The following is a 17,815-nucleotide window of genomic DNA, read 5'->3' on the forward strand; positions in this document are numbered from 1 at the left end:
AACATTAAAGACTAACTGGAATTTATTGCAAAAAAAAAGACTTCATTGAAGATAAAGGTATGTTTAATTCACTGCATTGCTGCCCCTTGACAGAGCAAGGGAGCACTCCTGGCTGCTGCCTCTTCTGTTATGTGTGTTTTTTGGGGTCTGTTGCTAAACCAGCTGTCTGAAACTGGTAGGTAATAAATGGCAAAAGAAAATAAAAAGGTAATGAGTGAAGAAAATAGAACACTAGCCAAATCTTTAATGACATGCTTATTTTAAAAAGTTTAGCAGTTTTTTCATTACAGATATTTGGGTTGTGACAATGTGACTAATCATTAAATGATACTAATTTTATTTCTATTCAAGAAGCAAAGGGCAAAGGTCGTTTGTTTTTGCATAGAGTAGCCTGCTAAGAAAAATTCTGGTTATTCAAAGAGGTTTTATATATATTTTGAAAAAAATAAATTAAGCCCTCTGCTTCTTTAAAGCTACAATACTATGTAACAACAAGCTAAACACTCTGGTGGTGAGATTTGAGAGTGCCTTAATGTCTGCTCTTTATTCACATTCATTTGCCTTTGCAGAGATTTGATGAACTTGCTTTAGAATCAGTTTGCTCCTTCACCCCACATCTTGCAGTGCCACTCCTACAGTTTTGTTGTCAGTCTGGGATGTCTTCGTGGAGCACCAGTCACCTCAGCACTGCAAGTACTGCAGTCTGCTCTTGCATGACGAGTCACAGGGTTGGGCAGGCCAGGCTGGAAACATTAGCTTTCCTTCTTTGTTTATTACAACAGCCATGGCCAACCTTTTTGATAGAAAGGTTTGCTTATGAGGGTTTGGATTTATGGAAAGTGAGGACATCTGGGTAGTGTGATATGTTGATGTGTAACCTGGCCTCTGAAGACTGGTGCCAACCCTTAGGTGTAGGTAATTTATTAATAAAAAACCCTTTAACCTTGTAGCATTCTTCTAGCTTGGTTAGGCAGTTGCACCTTTCTCTTAATTTGTTGAAAGCTTTTATTTTCCTGACTTTTCCCTTACCAAAAAGACTCCAAGGGGTTGCAGTACTCTTGCTTCCTCCAGATGCAGTTCTTATTGGCTCTCTGCCTGGTGGGTGCAATGAGCTTCAGGCACTTTCCCAACTGAGAGCATCTCCTGTCTGTTCTCTTTCCAAGACAAGGTACAAAGTACATGTAAGTTCTTGTAGGGCAGGTTGGGATCCTCTCATGTAGTGCAAGTTCCTTTGCCAAATTGCAGGTCTTGTTCTGCCCTTGAACTTTATGCAGGCATCCTGTTTTAATCAGTGCCTGACTCTGAATGAATTTCCATGTGTTCATTCTGATTTCAAAAAATCTGATCTATAGACTAAAGATAATGAGTTGACTTGATGATCTCTGCAGAGTTAATTTAACTCTTAGTTAAGGTATAAGTAATTACAGTGGAGAATGTAATAGTCTTAAAGTTCAATTAGGCAAAACAGGCTGCATTTTTTTAAAAATTATACACACCCTCTTATTTCATATTAACATTTTTGATATTCTGAATTTGAGAAGCCTTGAAAAATGTTAAATCATTCACCATTTCAAAGGTTATCTTTTTCTTGGATAGTGTTCCTATACAAGTGAAATCAGCTTGCATGCAGCACTGGTACAACTCAAAAGATGGATTGATTTTGATCTTGGAGTTTCAAATACTGATGTATTTGTGCCAGAAAAAGAAACTTGTCCAAGTTGATTGTAATTTGCAAACTCATCAGGATATTTTCTCTTTTGTTTACAGACTTGATATTTGCAAGTTCCCTGCCTTGACAGCAATCACCATGGATAGTGGTAAGTTTCACCTACTGAGTGTGCATTGTCTATTATTTCCTGTCTTCTGCTCATAATCCCAGTCTCTTTGCACGAAAGGTGCCTTCTGGCACTGAACTGGCTTTGATGTTGCAGATGATGCAGATCTTTGCTCACTGACCTGAACTGGAGTAATGCAACTGTTCTGACAGGGATATTATTTGCACTCCATAAAAATCATCACAGAATCATTATTGGTTGCTGGCTGCAGAATGAAGACCACAGAACTCAATTTCCAGCCTTGACTACTTTAGTTTTAACTGTTTTTAAGTTTGTCTCTGTAACTCCTGATTCTTGGAGCAGAAGTCACTTTTTAAATTTTATAAATAAAAGCACAAATATTTTTTTCTCCTTCCAGCCCTATTCAAACCAAATGGATTTATTAAGATGACCTAGAGAAAGATTTAATAGCAGCAGCACCTTCAAATTTAGAGCTAAAATATTTTTAAATTATTATTTAGTAGTGATTTTAGTCTGCGTAGGTGTTGTTAAGGAGTCAAAAAAGGAAACTCAAAAATGGTCTCAGTAGAGCAGGTTTTGGTGCCCAGGCTTTGCTTCAGGAGCACTTGAGTGTCAGAATACTTTTCCCCCGCTGCTGTTCCCTGTTCCCTCTGACACTACAGACCTAAAGCCTTCTTCCTTTCCCTGTGACAGCTTCAGCTGGCAGGCTGCAAAATATTTATCCTCTTGTGTCCATGCCTGGCTCCAGTTCTGATTGAATTTCACCTTGCTAGAGTATACATTCACTGCTGGGATAGCAGGCAGGCTTTCCAGAGGATGTGTAATAAATTGATCTGACTGTATTGTTGTCTTCAATAATAATAAGTGGAACTGCATCTTTAGAAGCTTTCTGATGCATAAAAACTTGGTAAAAGCCAATTATTACAGTTACATACAGAGCACAAGCATGTCTGAAGAAATTATGTATTCAAATGCATTAAATTTGGTAGTTGTATAACTTCATCTATATTCTACAAAAACTGGGGAAGGAAGAGACTTTGGATGATTTGTGCATTATATAACACCAAAATAATGATTTTGACTTTATCTTTTATTTGCTAGGTAATCTCCTTAACAAAGTGAAAAAGTGACTTATCTTGCTTCATTCCTTTATTCTTACCACATGCAAGTCTCCCCTGATTATGCTCAGCTCCACAGTAACAGCTGCAGTGAATTAAGCATGCTGTGGCTTACCTAGGTGGGCATCCAACCCAAGTGGGCTTTTTACACACTCCTATCCAACTACAGTTGAATATCTACATGGTGGGGGGTCCTGGAATACCAAGAGTCAGAATGGGTTCTGCAGTTCCATTATCTTTTTTAATAAGATTCATCAGGCAATGCCTGGTTCTCATTAAATCTCTGTATTTCAGTTGCAGGTTTTTATTTCCTTGAAACATTTGTATTGACTTCTCAATAGGATTTGAAGTCACTAGGATTATGCAAAGCATTTAAAATGTCACATCCAAACAAAGAAGTTAATATACTTCATTTTTATTCCCAGCCTTGCAGGGTCAAAAGGCATTCCTGGTCTGGACAAGCTTGAGACTGTTATTTATCAGATACATTCATAATTAATATGGGATGCAGTTTATTTTCCTCAGTGGGCTTTTTCTGTCTCTGTAGTATGTGCATTTTGTATACTGTACTGTGAGAGAAGACAGACCTTCTGAATATGAATTGTTAAATATAAACTTTGGGGGTTTAGATAGTCATATATTGTTCATTCTTGAACTGAATTAACATTTTGCTGTTCTTCATCAATGCATTTCAGAAATTTATGATTATCTCTTTTTGGAAAACTAAAATATTACCTAAAAACTCATACCAATATGTATCAAATGCAGTATTTCTTAAGGTAGCAGCTTTTAAACCTTTTCTCTCTTTGGCAATTGGAAAGTACATGCAGAAACAAGAATTTGTATTTGGTTTCTGAGAGCCAGGATCTGCAAATCAGGGTATTTTCAGCTACCTGCATTTTTCTGTGTTTCTTTTCCCTCTGCATCTGATACAAAGCTGTCATCATTTCTCTCATTGCCCTTTTTGGGGATGGATTCCAGCCATGAAATGAAATTCTCTTAAGTTTTATCTGATGGAGGAAGGGAAACTTAATTTACAGTGCATTATCTACTCTTCAATGCCTCTACATATGAATACTCTTAGGACAGTCTGGCCTAACACTTGTTCCCTTCAGGAATGCCCACAAGGAGTTGGGGGAAGTAGGAAAAGCGCTTGCAGTCCATCCCCAGGCATGGCTGTGTGCTACATTCCTGATACAGATTAATCCTTCAGCTCATCACCTTGAGGTGATAACTGAGGCATGAGGCTGAAAGAAACTAAATTATTCAGGCCTAGATGGAAGTGAGGGGAATTGTGTGGGAAGTGGAAAAAAGCCATATTTTATCCTTAGCTTTTTGCAGAGGTTTCTGAATGTTATTTAGTCGATGAACTTACACAGTAGGAGATATCCATGTGCTAACCTGTGGTGCTGAAGAAAAACAAATTTGCAGTAGGTGTGGTTGCACAGCTAGATACACTGAACCCCTAGTATCCTCATGAGCAGGGTAATTTGTGTGATGCATGCATGTATGTATGTATGTAATTTATTCAGCTGGAAGCATAGGAGTCAGTGGTGTTCTGGAATTCAATCTTCACATCTTCATATAATCCTTTGCAAAAGGACAATCACCATGTAATGATTTGTAACCAAGTTGTGACTGACTGCCCCTGTCTGGATGCCAGGTGCCCCCAAAGCTGCTCTGTCACTCCCCTGCACCATGGTCTGCACCATGGGATCCAGGGGAATCTCAGCACTGGCACCTGGGGCACCTCCTCCCCTTCCTTCTCCACTGGCACGGGGTGATTTTCTAGCAGCTTCTCACAGAAGCCACCCCTGTGGCCTGGCCATGTAAATCCATTACAGTAGTGTACCACAGACACTAAACAAGTTGAGGTTAATTATGCTAATCAGTGCTGGCAAATACCACCACATCTTTCTAAAGCAAAAGCTCCTGCCCTCCTTTTATAACATTAAAAATCAGAGGATTAAGTGGGGGAAAAAACAACCCTTCAGACTAACTGCCGATGAAGCAATGCACAAATGATTGTGTAGGCCAGGTAAGTGCCACAAATGCATTAGTGTGGCAGTGCAATGAATCATTATCCCCTCTTGCTAGCACTCAGAGCCCAAGAACAGTGTAGCACTGGCTTGATGTTCCTGCTTCCTGACCTGAAATACCTGGAGAATTCCTGCATCATGCACTGCAGATATGCCTCCTGGTAATTCAGGCTGATGGATTTCAAAGTGTTCCCAGTTACTGCATATGTAAAAATCATTGGGTCAGAGAGTTTGATGGAAAGCTGGAAGATCAGAAGAAAAGAGATTGCTTCCAGCTCTCCTCCTTGGTCAGCAGACTAAGGGAAGCAAATAAAGAATACCTGTGTCACTGGTTGCCTTTTAGGATTGTTTCATTTGATTCATCAAATAAGGTGAGGTTTTCTGTATGGCTCAAAAAAATAAGAAAAGGCTAGTTCTTCCCAGACTCTCAAAAGAGTGCTCATTTCATGGCTCAGAAGTGAAGGGAGCAAGTCTGCTTAAAAGTTACTTAAGAAAACTTACAGACTTAAACATTGATAAATGCAGCTGTCTGGTGTTTGTGACTCTGGGTAATATTCATAAATATTTATATCAAAAACTTCAGAGCATTCTGGCTGTGATGCCCTCAGGCAGTTGCAAATATCATTTTGGATGTTGACAAGCAGGATTTATTTGTTCTATGTCAGCTTGAGCTGAGCATGTGCTTATCTCTTCCAAGGACTCTTCTTGAGCTTCAGTCTTGTATCACCACGTGTGACTATGATGCTGCATTGAGGTCTGTGCATTTATGACATTTTAGCAATAACTACTGAAATTGTAGCCCAACTACTTATCACAGTGAGCAAAACTAAGAAAGGCCTTTTATCATATCAAATAAAGGGGAAGACTTTGAAAAAACTTTTTCTCAAAGGCATATCTTCTTGGAGTGATTCTAGCATGAGGTTTTGGGTGTCTATTTTAGAAGTGACCTTTGTTGACTCTCCTCTTCTTATTCAGTGTTCTTAACAGAGAACAAAGCCAACTCTGTGTTAAAAAGATACCCAAGAGCCAACACATTTCTGGAAGAAATAAAGCAAGGTGACATAGAACATGAATGCAGAGAAGAAATCTGTAGCTATGAAGAAGCAAGAGAAGCATTTGAAAATGAGGAAAAAACGGTATGTTTTGCTGTGTATGTAAAGATGGGTGGGGTGTATTTGCATTAAACCTTTGGGTGTGCTGAGTGCTGGTGTGTTTTCCAACACTGCCTTAGATTTGGTTTTTGCACAGGGAAATTGTACTGGCAAGGCCCGTGGGTTTAGTTGCCAAAGTGGCACAGGCAACCTCGCAAATTTCTTCTGAAATTTACACAGGTGACACATTCTACTCTTTAATTGCTGAGCTCTGCCTCAAAAAATAACAGTGTATTAAGGCATCCTGGACATTTTAAGTTCTTGGCACCTTTTTATTGGTGGTGATGTACATATCTGGCAAGATGGATAAGGCTGGCATGAGAATTTTCTGATTTATTAAAATGAATTTGTTGGACATGTGGTGTGTCTTCAAAGCTGCTTCTTTCTGCACTCATGTGTTTTTACCTCCCAAACTTGACTTGGTGTGACTATTTCTAATGATACCTCATTGTTAAAAATAAAAATTATATAATTAAATTAAACATAATTAAAAATTGTGTACAATGAGGCAACTTTTATAAAATTCTAGCACAATATCACTTGTGCTTTTTGTTGAATCACTAGAGAAAACATAACTTAAACATGTGGTCTCTCAGCTTCATTTTCCCATTTAGGAACATTTTATGCTATGATAATTAGCATTTCCCTTGCAGAGGTATTTGGGAAGTAGTAAAATGGAAATAATTACATTTCTGCCACAAGTGGTGAAGGAGCTGCCAATAAGGTCCTGACCTTTTATCCATTTCCACTACTGTATTAGTTTTCCCTGATTCTGTGTTCTGCTGTGGGGAGTTGCTAATGGGCCAGGCTCTGCTGATGTGCAGTGGTGCCTGAGCAGCCTCATTTACTTGGGCTGTGTTTAGTGCATTGTCCCCCAGCAGTATCCATCTACACAACCACTTAGTAACACTTAACATCTGTGTCCCAGGGGAAGGGAATGGATGCAGTAGACTGGGAACATGATATAGTATATTCAGAGAAACACAGGATCAAAGCTTTCATGGTATAGATAGACTGGAATTCAAATAGGGGCTGTAGCTTATTTATCTTGTGATAACTTTTTGTCTAATCTCTGTATTTTTTGTCTTGTCCACTTGCTTCTTTGTTTTTCTGCAGTCTTCTGGGCAGATCTGCAGTATGCAGATTTGTAATATTAAAGTAATATTGAGCACTTCCTTTAAGTTATTTTTGGTGCATGAATTTTTAAATAGCATTGTGTATATCAAGTATGCATACATGCCATTCAATATTTTCAAGACAGGCTTGGGTATTTTGGCAGATTCAGAATTACTATTTAAAACTATAAAGTAAGTTATAAAGATCAAACTGTTATGTTAGGCTACAGCCAACAAGGAAGAATTTGCAGGACTTTGTGAATAAAATAGGATATGAAATTCTATGTTGACAAATGTAATGCATGTGGAAGAATTGGGAACAATCATAATAATATATGATTGGCTCTGAACAGAATTTGGGAACAAGATCTGAATTTCAGTCTATAAATACTTCAATTTAATGCTGAGCAGTCAAAGGAAAAAAAAAAAAAAAAACCCAAAAAACAACAAACCCCTGAGTTCTAAGAATCTGAAATAAAGGAACAGGGATCAAAATAGAGCTTAGCCACATCTTGAGTGTCTACAACTCTCATCTCCCTATCTCTTTAAAAGCAAATTAGTAGGTGAGGAAGGATCAGAGAAGTATGACAATTGATAAGAGATATGGAAAGACTTGCAAAACAATAGATCATAAAATAATTGAATCAGGGAATATGTCATGGTGTCTGTGAGATGAAGGCTGAGCTGATGTCAGTCACTTGCCATCCTTCTGATAGCAGAGCTAACAGGGCCTCAAAGGAAAGTTGCAGGTTCAAAGCAAATAGGAGTCTCTCCTCACCACAGCTGATGGAGCTGTGGACTGCCTTGCCACAGGATGTTTCAGATCCTGAAAGCTTGTATAGGTTCAATGAACAATTATGTAAATGAAAGGAAGATAAATCAGTCTGGAACCATTAATTAAAGGGAATCAACTTTGGCTAATGGAAGTTTTTGAGGTACAAATATGTGAAATCTGGGAGAGTATCCCTGCCTGCTTGTGTGTGAGCTCTTTCAGCAGTCTCCAGTGATTACTGTCAGAGAGAAGCTGACAAATAAGGTGAGCCCTAGGTGTGATCCTTTAAAGCTCTTTATTGGTGGTGCCTGAAGCCTGGAGGCAGCACTGCATGTGGTCACTGGTCAGGTGTCAGAGGTTGCTGGGAGGCTCAAAGGTTTATTCAGAGGTTACTGTGCAAAGTATCTGAGTGTGATTGTTGCACTGATGTTAGTATAATTTCCATTAACTCGTTTTTTTTAAATTAAACTGCATGAAGATTTTAAAAGCTGGAAGTCACAGATTTTCATTCCTATTGCAAATTTCCAGTGAATTTAAATATCGCAGAAATTGCCAAGTTCTCTTTGTTGCTTTATTCAAACAAAACAAACTACTGCTAGAAAGCTTAGGAAGCAACTCAAAACTTGTTAGCACCAGATCTGAAATTATATTATTAAGTAAGACTTCCAGTATTGCTCCATGTGTAATTATGGAAACTGGATAAATACTCATAAGAGAAGATGTGAATCTTTTCCTGTTGCTTGGAATTGGGGGCAGACCAGAAGGGAAAAGTGTATCTGGTGCACTCACTTCTCCTTATTGCTCTGTTCTCACCCTCTGCCTGGCAAATACAAGCAGTCTTCTGGCTTATTATCAGTCCACTTTAAAACAAGTCAGGCAATTGACAAAGAATCATTTGAGGGTGACAATGCTGCCAAATGTAGCAAAGGCCTCCCCTGAAATTCTGAACAGAGTGTGAGTCTTGACTTCCTTGTGGACCCCTTACTTGGTTCAGCCTTCAGATCCAGCTAATTGATACTGACTCTGTTCTTAGAAGTATTACAAATGAAAGGGAAACAGAATTCTGGAAAATTTTGCTGTAACTGTCTTTGGGAAGCCTTTGAGAATTCCTTTTCATTATTTCAAACAGCAGGATTTGCCAAAGCACTAATGTACATTCAGAAAAATAGTTCTTGGCAGGAATATATTGTCAGTGTTTTCTAAGTCTTTTCTATTGCAGTTGTCCATTCTGTGGCCTTCTTAAGTTTTTCAGCCTTATAAGGTTTTTACACCTGGTATTCCCAGTTGTACAGCACTCAGGGATAAATGATTACTGAAGTATCCTTTTCATTAATCACAAGTTAGTAATTTTGTCAAGCAGAAAGTCCCTTCTATTGTTAAAGAGACCAGCAGTTGTGGGAGGAATATTTGTTTTTCAGCTTATAAATTACTCTTTAACTTTCTGTATGAATTTTAGAGATGCTTTGTAAATTTTCAATCTTCCCCCTCCTGGTCTATTGCAAACAGTAGGGTTTTTTACAAACAGCAGTTTGCACAAATCACACTGTGCAAACTCATCTAAGTTGTCTGTGGCTTTGTTGGGCAGGATTTGACTCTGACCAGATGTCTTGTACTCCTCCTGCACCATCCCTTTGCTCTGCAGTGTAGCTGTGGGGTAGCAGAGCAGAGGGAGGGAGAGCTTGGCAGCTGTGCAAATCAGACCTGAAGGATGAATTTCCTGCAGTTCCTGTCAATTGTGGCAGTCTGAAGCTAAAAGTCTTTGTGCTTCTCTTAGAGAGCTGGCTTGCAAAAATGCAAGCTGGGAACCTGGGATCTAGTATGCTAAGAAAATTATTTTTTGTGAGGTTTTGTGGAGTTGTTTTGGGGGTTTTTTTTCTGGGTTTTTTTTTTTTTTGTTTTTTTGTTTTTTTTTTGTTTTGTTTTTTTTTTTGGTAGTTTCTTTTCCCATGAAGAAGAACATTTAAAGTTGTTTTTGGTGTTTTTATTTGTTTTTTTTTTAAAGACTAAGCAAGTGTTTCTTTTTTAGTGTTTTTCACCTGTGTCCAGAAAGTGTATTCTTCTGTATCTGTAAGATAGTGTAAGACCTAAAGTAATTTCTGACTGGGGAGTGGAGAGTGTCAACACCTTCTTGAATTTTCTTTGCCTTGCATGTAAATGAAAGAGGACATTAAACTGCTTTCATCCTTAAGGCAGTTTAAACTCTTACTTTAAGCTCTTTATGCATCTGTCTGGTCACATCACCAAGTCAAACATCCCCAAAGCAGCACACCCTGCTCTGCACTAAGTGCCTGCCACTCTAGGACAACAGAACAGATTTTCTGCTGCTTTGCTGAGTAGCAGAGTGCCAAGAAGAGAGGCTGTTTCAGCTTTGTGAAGATACATAGACATTTTCTACAGCAGGTAGATCTGACCTAGAAGTAACATGGAAACTGTTAAAATACCAGTCAGTACTTACTACCCTTCTATTGGAGAAGGTGCATTTCCTCTGCAGTCTGCAACACATAATAGATTGTTAGGGGAGAAGAGTGGTTTCTTCTTTTTTATCAAAACTACCTTTCTACTCCAGGAAGTCTTTAAAATTACATCTCCTTGCATAGCATATTTAATGGCTTTCAGTAAATCCTTGGTCTTAAAAACAAACATTGTACAATTTTAATTCTTTGCTGCCATTGAGGCCACAGAATAGTGATGTGGGAATTTTGGTTCCCACATACAGCAGCATTTCATAATCCTAATTAATCCTTTTCTGCTTTTTTTAGTCAACAATATGTTATTTAGTTCACTAAGTAATCTAGCTAGCTGTATTCTAACCAGATGCAAAAGTAATAGGTATTCTTAATTGCCTGGTAGTCTGGGGGGAAGAGGGTGAAGTGTTTGGTTCTGACAGGTTTTACCATGCAGAGATCCCAAAAGCCCTGTTTTGCAGCTAATGGCATTTTTCAGTGTTAGTTCCCCCCAAAATACTTTTTTCTAAACTCAGAACATTTGGTTTGGGGTTCACTGTGGAACACATGTCAAGGAGGGCCCTTGTAGAGAAGTATTTAGAGTCCATCTTTCCAGTCTTGCTTTTTTTGAAGGAATGCCACCCAACACAGCTTAGATGATTTGGACCAGGGTTGACACCAAAAAGGAGCATTGTGGCAGCCTGCTTGTGGTGCCAAGCCTTAAAATTTACAGAAAATGTCCGATCCTGAATTGGTGTAGGAATTGAAATTGTTTTACTTTTTGAATTTACTCATAGACATAAGAACAACTGAATTTATCTTTGAAAAAGAAAATTTACAGGAGAGTCAGTTGTTTTGTGCATGTGGCATTGCTCTTAACCTGAAAAAATTCTGATCCAGTAGTGCTGTGAGTGTGTGTTTTGCCCATGGTATCCTGCCTTTGCACAGGGAAAGCTTGACCTTCATGCTAGAGGGATTGTGCTGCTTCTGGACTCAAGCTGCCTCTGGGGTCAATTTGGTGGCATTTTCTTTTTAATGCTCATCATGTGGCAGCTAAACTAAAAAAACTGATGAATCTGATTTGTCTGTGAACAAAGTCACTGCAACCTGAATACATCATTTACTAACAACTGAGCAATGACAATTTCAATTCTACCTGCTGACTATTTTATAAATAGTTGCATGAAATGTTTGCTGTCATTTAAAATTAATATGGTGCTGTCAGGAGCATGAGGGGATCAAGTCTGTGGATTTTTAAAGAAAATTAGAGTTCAGAGATTCTGGCATGGACTGAGCTGGTATTGTTAAGTACAGTTTTTTGAGGTTTGGTGTTTTTAATTATACTACAATATACTAAATATACTAAATTATGGCTACAAAACACAGTAGAAGTATTTCATAGTAGGAGAGACATTACAGGTGAGGATGGCTATGCTTTTGAGGCAGGGTATGCCTTTCTTTTTTCCTGTTTATTCATAGCATTCACCAAAGAAGAAATTTGATGGTAACATGATATTTGTGCTCCCCCTTGTTCATATTAATACAGCAAAGTAGACTTTCATGTATTGGTGTCCCCCTTCATCTTTGTTTTTCACTTGTTTGTATTTTCACTTTATTTCCATTTATCTGTAGCTATGCTGTCAAGGTTTCTAGAATATAATAACCTCTATAATAGTCTCATAGTTATGCAGCTATTTTTAACTGTAAACAGAGGATCTGGATCAACTCAAAATAAGCTGACAGTGATTGCTGTGTGAGCCAGAGGGTGGTGCATGTCTAAATTATGATAAGACAGTGCAGCATAGTTGTGCTTTGCCAAAATGGTCAGTCATTCTGAGCCAGTGTTTCCCTGTCAAATTGTACTAGTGTATTATTCAATTTTAAAACAAACAAACCCCAAACTTGTACCTTGAGTGGTGCTGACAGATCCACCAGATGATGTGCATGCTGATTGGGCAAGGGCTTTTGAGATTTTTTTTCCTAGTTTGTTTTGTGGTTGGGTTTTTTTTCTTTTCTTTTTGTATTATTGCGTAGTCCTGTCTCTGCTGTGTGTTTGTAAATTTTGAGTGCAGATATGAAAATGTTAAAAGTGATGAGGAGTTTGTTTGCAAAACCAAATCCCTTTTGTATCACTAATCACATGAGAAGAAAAATTGAAAGTTTGTGTGCTTATCCATGCCAGTTCTTATTTTAATCATCAATATTTGAATTTTTTTTTCCCCTCCTCATTCTGTAAAACAACTTGCTTACATTGCTTGTTTTTTATTAACTGTGTTATAGCTTCTGACATGTTGTGTCTTGCTCTTCTAGAAGGAGTTCTGGAAAGTCTACAAAAACGGACTCCAGGGAGAAAGTAACACAGGACATAGCTGGTATTCATTTTACCTTGCATTTCCATTAATCATTGGCCTTTTTGTTATCCTCATTGTCGTTTTTGTCATCTGGAGATGCCTGTTCAGAAAGAAAACGCGCCGGCAGTCGGTGTACGTGCACAGGGCAGCCCCCGGCGCGCTGGGCGATGGCGCAGACGGCAGAGGGCCCCTCCCGCCGCTCAGCATTGTTCATTCCCCGCAGGAGGAAATGGATGAAGTCAGTGGGCTCTCCCCAGGAGGTCTGAGCTATTCGGATGCACGGTCAGACTCCATTTCCACCAGGCTCTCAAACTGTGATCCTCCTCCTTCCTATGAGGAAGCCACTGGGGAAATCAGTGTGAGAAGAAGCGAAACTGAGCAACATTTAGATCCACCCCCACAATACGAAGACATTGTGAATTCCGGTTCAGCCAGTGCCATTGCACTAACCCCCATTGTCACCAGTACTAAATAAAACAAGAAGAATTCCATGGACCTTTTGAAAATCATTAATCATTTTGTAGCACTTTATCTTGGCTTATTATGCATTTCTGTAATTTAACGGACTTGTATACAATGACTTTCACCTCTTTTAGGTTCACTTGTTCTTTGGGTTTGGAATTTTTTTTTTCCCCCTACTGAATGTCTTAAAAGATAAGGAATCTGTATTGAGAGTGTATTGCAGATACAGATGTGGTGCTCTGTCATACTTCTCAAAAGTACCTCTGTTTTGAAGGATGTCACTTGTTTTATTCCAAACACTGTCCACATTCCCCACAAGATTTGTGGGATCCCCCTCCCCTTTCTTACTGCAGACTGTCAGAATTCCCTGCAATAGGGAATCCTTAAGCGACATTTTATAATTATTTACACTAGAGGGGACTAATTTTGCAGTATTGCCTCTTGCCTAGTTGGTTCCTTCTTCTCACTTGGATTTTTGTTGCATGCTGCACCCTCTCCTGGCCCTCGGAAGCCTTTGTGTTGAAACCAGGATCTCGTGTAGAGAATGCTGGTGTAAGAGCAATAATTCCAGAGTCCTAGCAGGAGAGGTGTATTCTAAAGTTTTTGCTATTGCAGCTCAAAATTCTGTAAATGCTTAGAAGCTGACAATTCAAGACACTAATTGGTGAATTTAATGATGTAAGTTTTTGTCTGTGTTCTGCCTTTCCTATCTGGTTTTACTTTTGTATTCTAGTGGTGAGAAGTTTGCATATGTTAACTTCAGAACTTGAAAGTTCATGCAATAGTAATAGTGGAGCACTCAAGAGTGGATAAAATCCTGATCATGGACTTCCTACTGTGATTTCCCTGTGGGACCAGGATGTAATCTATAAGCACATACACCCAAAGGCATTACTTTCCTTTATAAAGGGGGAAGATGGAAAGAAATTCAGTGTCTGAGACTTCCTTTTTTCTTCAACTATTAAAACCTTCCTTAAGGTTTCGCCAGCTATAAACCCCTTCCTCAAGTTCTGATACTCCCTTGCCTACTGATACGTACCTTGTGTGCACCTTGTACTGGTGCCTGTGGAAATTTTTTGCAGAGAATATAAATATCTTTTTACAAGAACAAATAAATTTATTGCTTATCCATTCCAACAAGGAATTCTAAGAACATGCAGGCATAACCCCAAGCATTAGTGTGGAGTGACTTTTTGAGGCTGAAGAGATGGATGCAAGTTACATACAGGCTTGTACAGAATTTCAACCACTTGGTTTAGGTGGTCCAAATTCTAGTGTGGTGATTCTTCTTTCACAGGTTGATCTAAAAGTTAATTGCTCAGTTTAATTTCTGAGTATTAAGTTTCAGTTTTCTAAATTCCCACACCAAGTAGTGTGGCATTAGCTTAGTATTGTTCTGTGTTCTACTAATCAATTAACACCAACTGAAATGTGTTGAGCCCTGAAGGACTAAATTATGTTGGCTTTGTATGTGTTGGCTTTCTTACAAAGAAACCCAAACTGTCTTGTTCCAAACATCCCAAATGAAATGCCAGTGCCATCTGTTTGAAATTGCTCTTAATGGCCCTCTCATGGGGGCTTGACCCAACTGCTCCCAAAGGATTTTTATGGAAGGAGCCTGGACGGAAATGGATGGTTATAGATGGGTATGTAAGTGCACACTTTGATAAGAATATGATCTAACAGATTGACAAGTGGAGTCAGGAGTTCTAGTTTTTGGCAAAGAGTAGATTGCCTTTATTGCCTGCTGGGCATCTTCAGCTGCTAAGGCAAGCTGTATTAGAGATGAACTCCTGGCCAAATTTCTGACTCCACTGTCAGAACTGCAACTCATATTTATATTCATTATGTATAATAGATATATTAAGATAAACGGATAAGTACAGTATGTTTACTTGTAGTAAAAATTGCCTGGGTTTTGTTTGTGGACTGTCAGACCTTTTCTTTTGAAGTGGTTTTAGCTCTTTTGAATCCTGAATTGCCACTTTGGAAGTTAAAGCTCCTTTCATACCAAGCAAGAGTTAATAAATACACTGCTTTAGGCAGATTCACCAGAACAAAGTGCCTCATCCCAGCATGCAGAAACCACCTCAGAGAGAGCTGGTACTTCAGTGTCTGTGCCATATTGGCACCTCCTGTGCCTGCCAGCACAGGTTGTCGTTTTAGCAGTAACTTCCTTGTCAGGATATAGGCCTTTCCTGTAGGAAATGCATGGAGATCACCCATGTCACATTAGGTTGTTAAGCAGCTGTCATCAACCCTTGAACATGGGCAGTCTGCTTTAGTAGTTTAGAGATGAGCTGGTTTTTTTGTGTTTTCTTTACTCTGTATTCCACTAGCACTTTTAATGGGTTTGTTTCTGGCTCCTGAATTGAGTATGTTACTTTATCTTGTTACTGTGTCCTGTAGATACTTTTATGAGCAATCCAAAATTGATGCTTACCATTCGAAAAAAAGTCACAACCAAAAACTTGAAGTTATCTATGAGTTGAATTAATTGGACAATGCCTTTTCCATGAGTTCATGAGTATGAAAGCCATTGTGGGCTACAAATTTATTTCTTGGTGAATAAATTTGATATTTAAATGAAACCTGTGTGGGACAGTTGTGCAAATGCATTTCCTGTAAAACATGAACAGTTTTTTCCATGTTGGAATAGTGTCAACTTACAAATTGTTTGTTCTGTTTTGTGAAATGTGGGAAAATAACTTAGTCTTGTGGTTGGCTTTTCTAACCTGATTGAAAAATAAAATTTTATTTGTACTGGGGTTTTTTACAGCTTTTTTTTTTTCCTTGTTGTTTTACCTATCTTGTAATTGCATTGTCATGCAAAAAATAAAAATTTATAGTTGTACCTCTCTAAGGTTTTGCAGCTCTGAATGCAGTGCTGTCCTGACTGATGACACAAATAGCAAGGATACTGCCTTTCCCACTTCTGAATGTAACACTGAATTTCATCTTGTATTAGGACTGAAATGATATGGCTACTAAAAATTAACTTAAAGGTGGCACTGTTTTAAGAAATTATGGAAATTAATTATTTGCTTAGATGATATTAATATTAGTGAAGGTTATTCTGTCTTCACTGGATGTAAATAACCTCTGATTACAGTATTGTATATTTTAAAGGGGTTTGGTTTACAGTAAATTATCCTATTTAAACTTTTTTGCCTATGTTGTTTATAGAACATTTTTGTAACATTTCTTTTCCAATATCCTAAATAAAAAATTTTAAGATGCCTCTGATTTTTCAAAATATCACTTTTACACAACTAAAGTGAGTATTAACTTTGTGTATTTAAGTGGTCTTTTAATTTCCATTGTTCCACGGACTTTCATGAATCAATTGTTTTGATGATATAAAATCCAAATATAATTTTATTTGTGGATAGGCAGGTCTATTGTTTTAAAATTCAGGCTCAATTTTTATGAGAGTTGTGAATTTCTATTGCTCCCTATTTTTGAAAAAAGCATTTAACACTGAGATGAGTTCATTTTCATAGTGTCTGGTGTTAATAAAACCAAGATTGTGGGTTCAAACCCTGTGTGGGCTCTTCACTTAAGAGTTGGACTTGATGATCCTTCTTGGTCCCTTCCAACTCGGAATATTCTGTGATTTGTTGTAGCCATAGCTAAGTAAGTCACAGGCTGAGGGAAAGCAAACTAGCAAAAAATGTTGTAGGATTTAATTTCAAAGTTCCCCTCAGCCACTTGAAAGTGATTACAAAATGTCATGCCAGCTCCAGGAATGATGAATTAACAGAGAACAAAACCAAACCCAACCTTGTGTGGTGATCCCTGCTGGAAACTGAAGGTCTCCATTGCAGGAGAGAAGTGGGTGTCATCCCTTCCCTTTTCGCTCTGGTAATCAGGATAAAGAGTCCCTGGGGCTGCTGAGCAGGGCAGGCTCTGTGGGAGAGATTTGTGTCTCAGAGCTGTGAACTCAAGTGCAGTCCTGTGCTGCTCAGAACAGAGGGGCAGAGGAAGGTACCTGAGCAGCGAAGGGCAGTGACCTTCCAGCTGTCAGTGCCCAGTGTGGCCCGCGCTCCCCTTGGGAAGTTCTCATTTGTGTATCCCAGGCCAGCACTGTGTGGACAGGACGCTCTGCCCTGGGTTGGGTGGGGCTGGCTGTGCACACACCTTTGTGTCCTGCACACATCCATCAGCAGGGGCTGGCTGTCCCTGTCCCTGCAGGCCTGGCTTCCAGCTGTGGGAACGTGGGGGACACGGTGCTAAACTGGTGTCATGAATCTCAGTGTCTATAAAAATCAGATCATTGTGCAGGTTACCAGTGATGAATGTTCATTATTTATTGTTTCTTTTGCCCAAAGCACTGTGCTGTGCTGCTCTAAATCACACTGATAGATTTCTTTTTATTTTCTGCATAATGTGAGCTTTGTAAATGTCTCCTAGTGCCACTTGCTGATTTTTAAAAAGAAGGAAAACCATGTTTAGCTGAAAGCACTGAGGTGACATCTGTACTTTTTCATTGCTTGCTGCACACACATTTGATTGATTTGCTACAGGGTAATTGAACTTTGAATTTTGCCAGAAAGTTGAAGTACAC

General features: G+C 38.8%; 1 protein-coding gene across 1 annotated transcript; it reads left to right on the plus strand.

Moving 5' to 3' along the window:
• The first annotated feature begins 1,093 nt into the window (after positions 1-1,093).
• On the plus strand, positions 1,094-16,011 carry PRRG1 (proline rich and Gla domain 1). Its single transcript, XM_056493321.1, has 4 exons — positions 1,094-1,181; positions 1,768-1,817; positions 5,929-6,089; positions 12,746-16,011. The coding sequence occupies exons 2-4, from the start codon at positions 1,808-1,810 to the stop codon at positions 13,259-13,261; spliced, it is 687 nt and encodes a 228-aa protein (XP_056349296.1). The 5' UTR covers positions 1,094-1,181; positions 1,768-1,807; the 3' UTR covers positions 13,262-16,011.
• Positions 16,012-17,815: the final 1,804 nt, after the last annotated feature.

This window comes from Oenanthe melanoleuca, chromosome 1, assembly GCF_029582105.1.
Source record: "Oenanthe melanoleuca isolate GR-GAL-2019-014 chromosome 1, OMel1.0, whole genome shotgun sequence".
Taxonomy (NCBI): Eukaryota; Metazoa; Chordata; class Aves; order Passeriformes; family Muscicapidae; genus Oenanthe; species Oenanthe melanoleuca.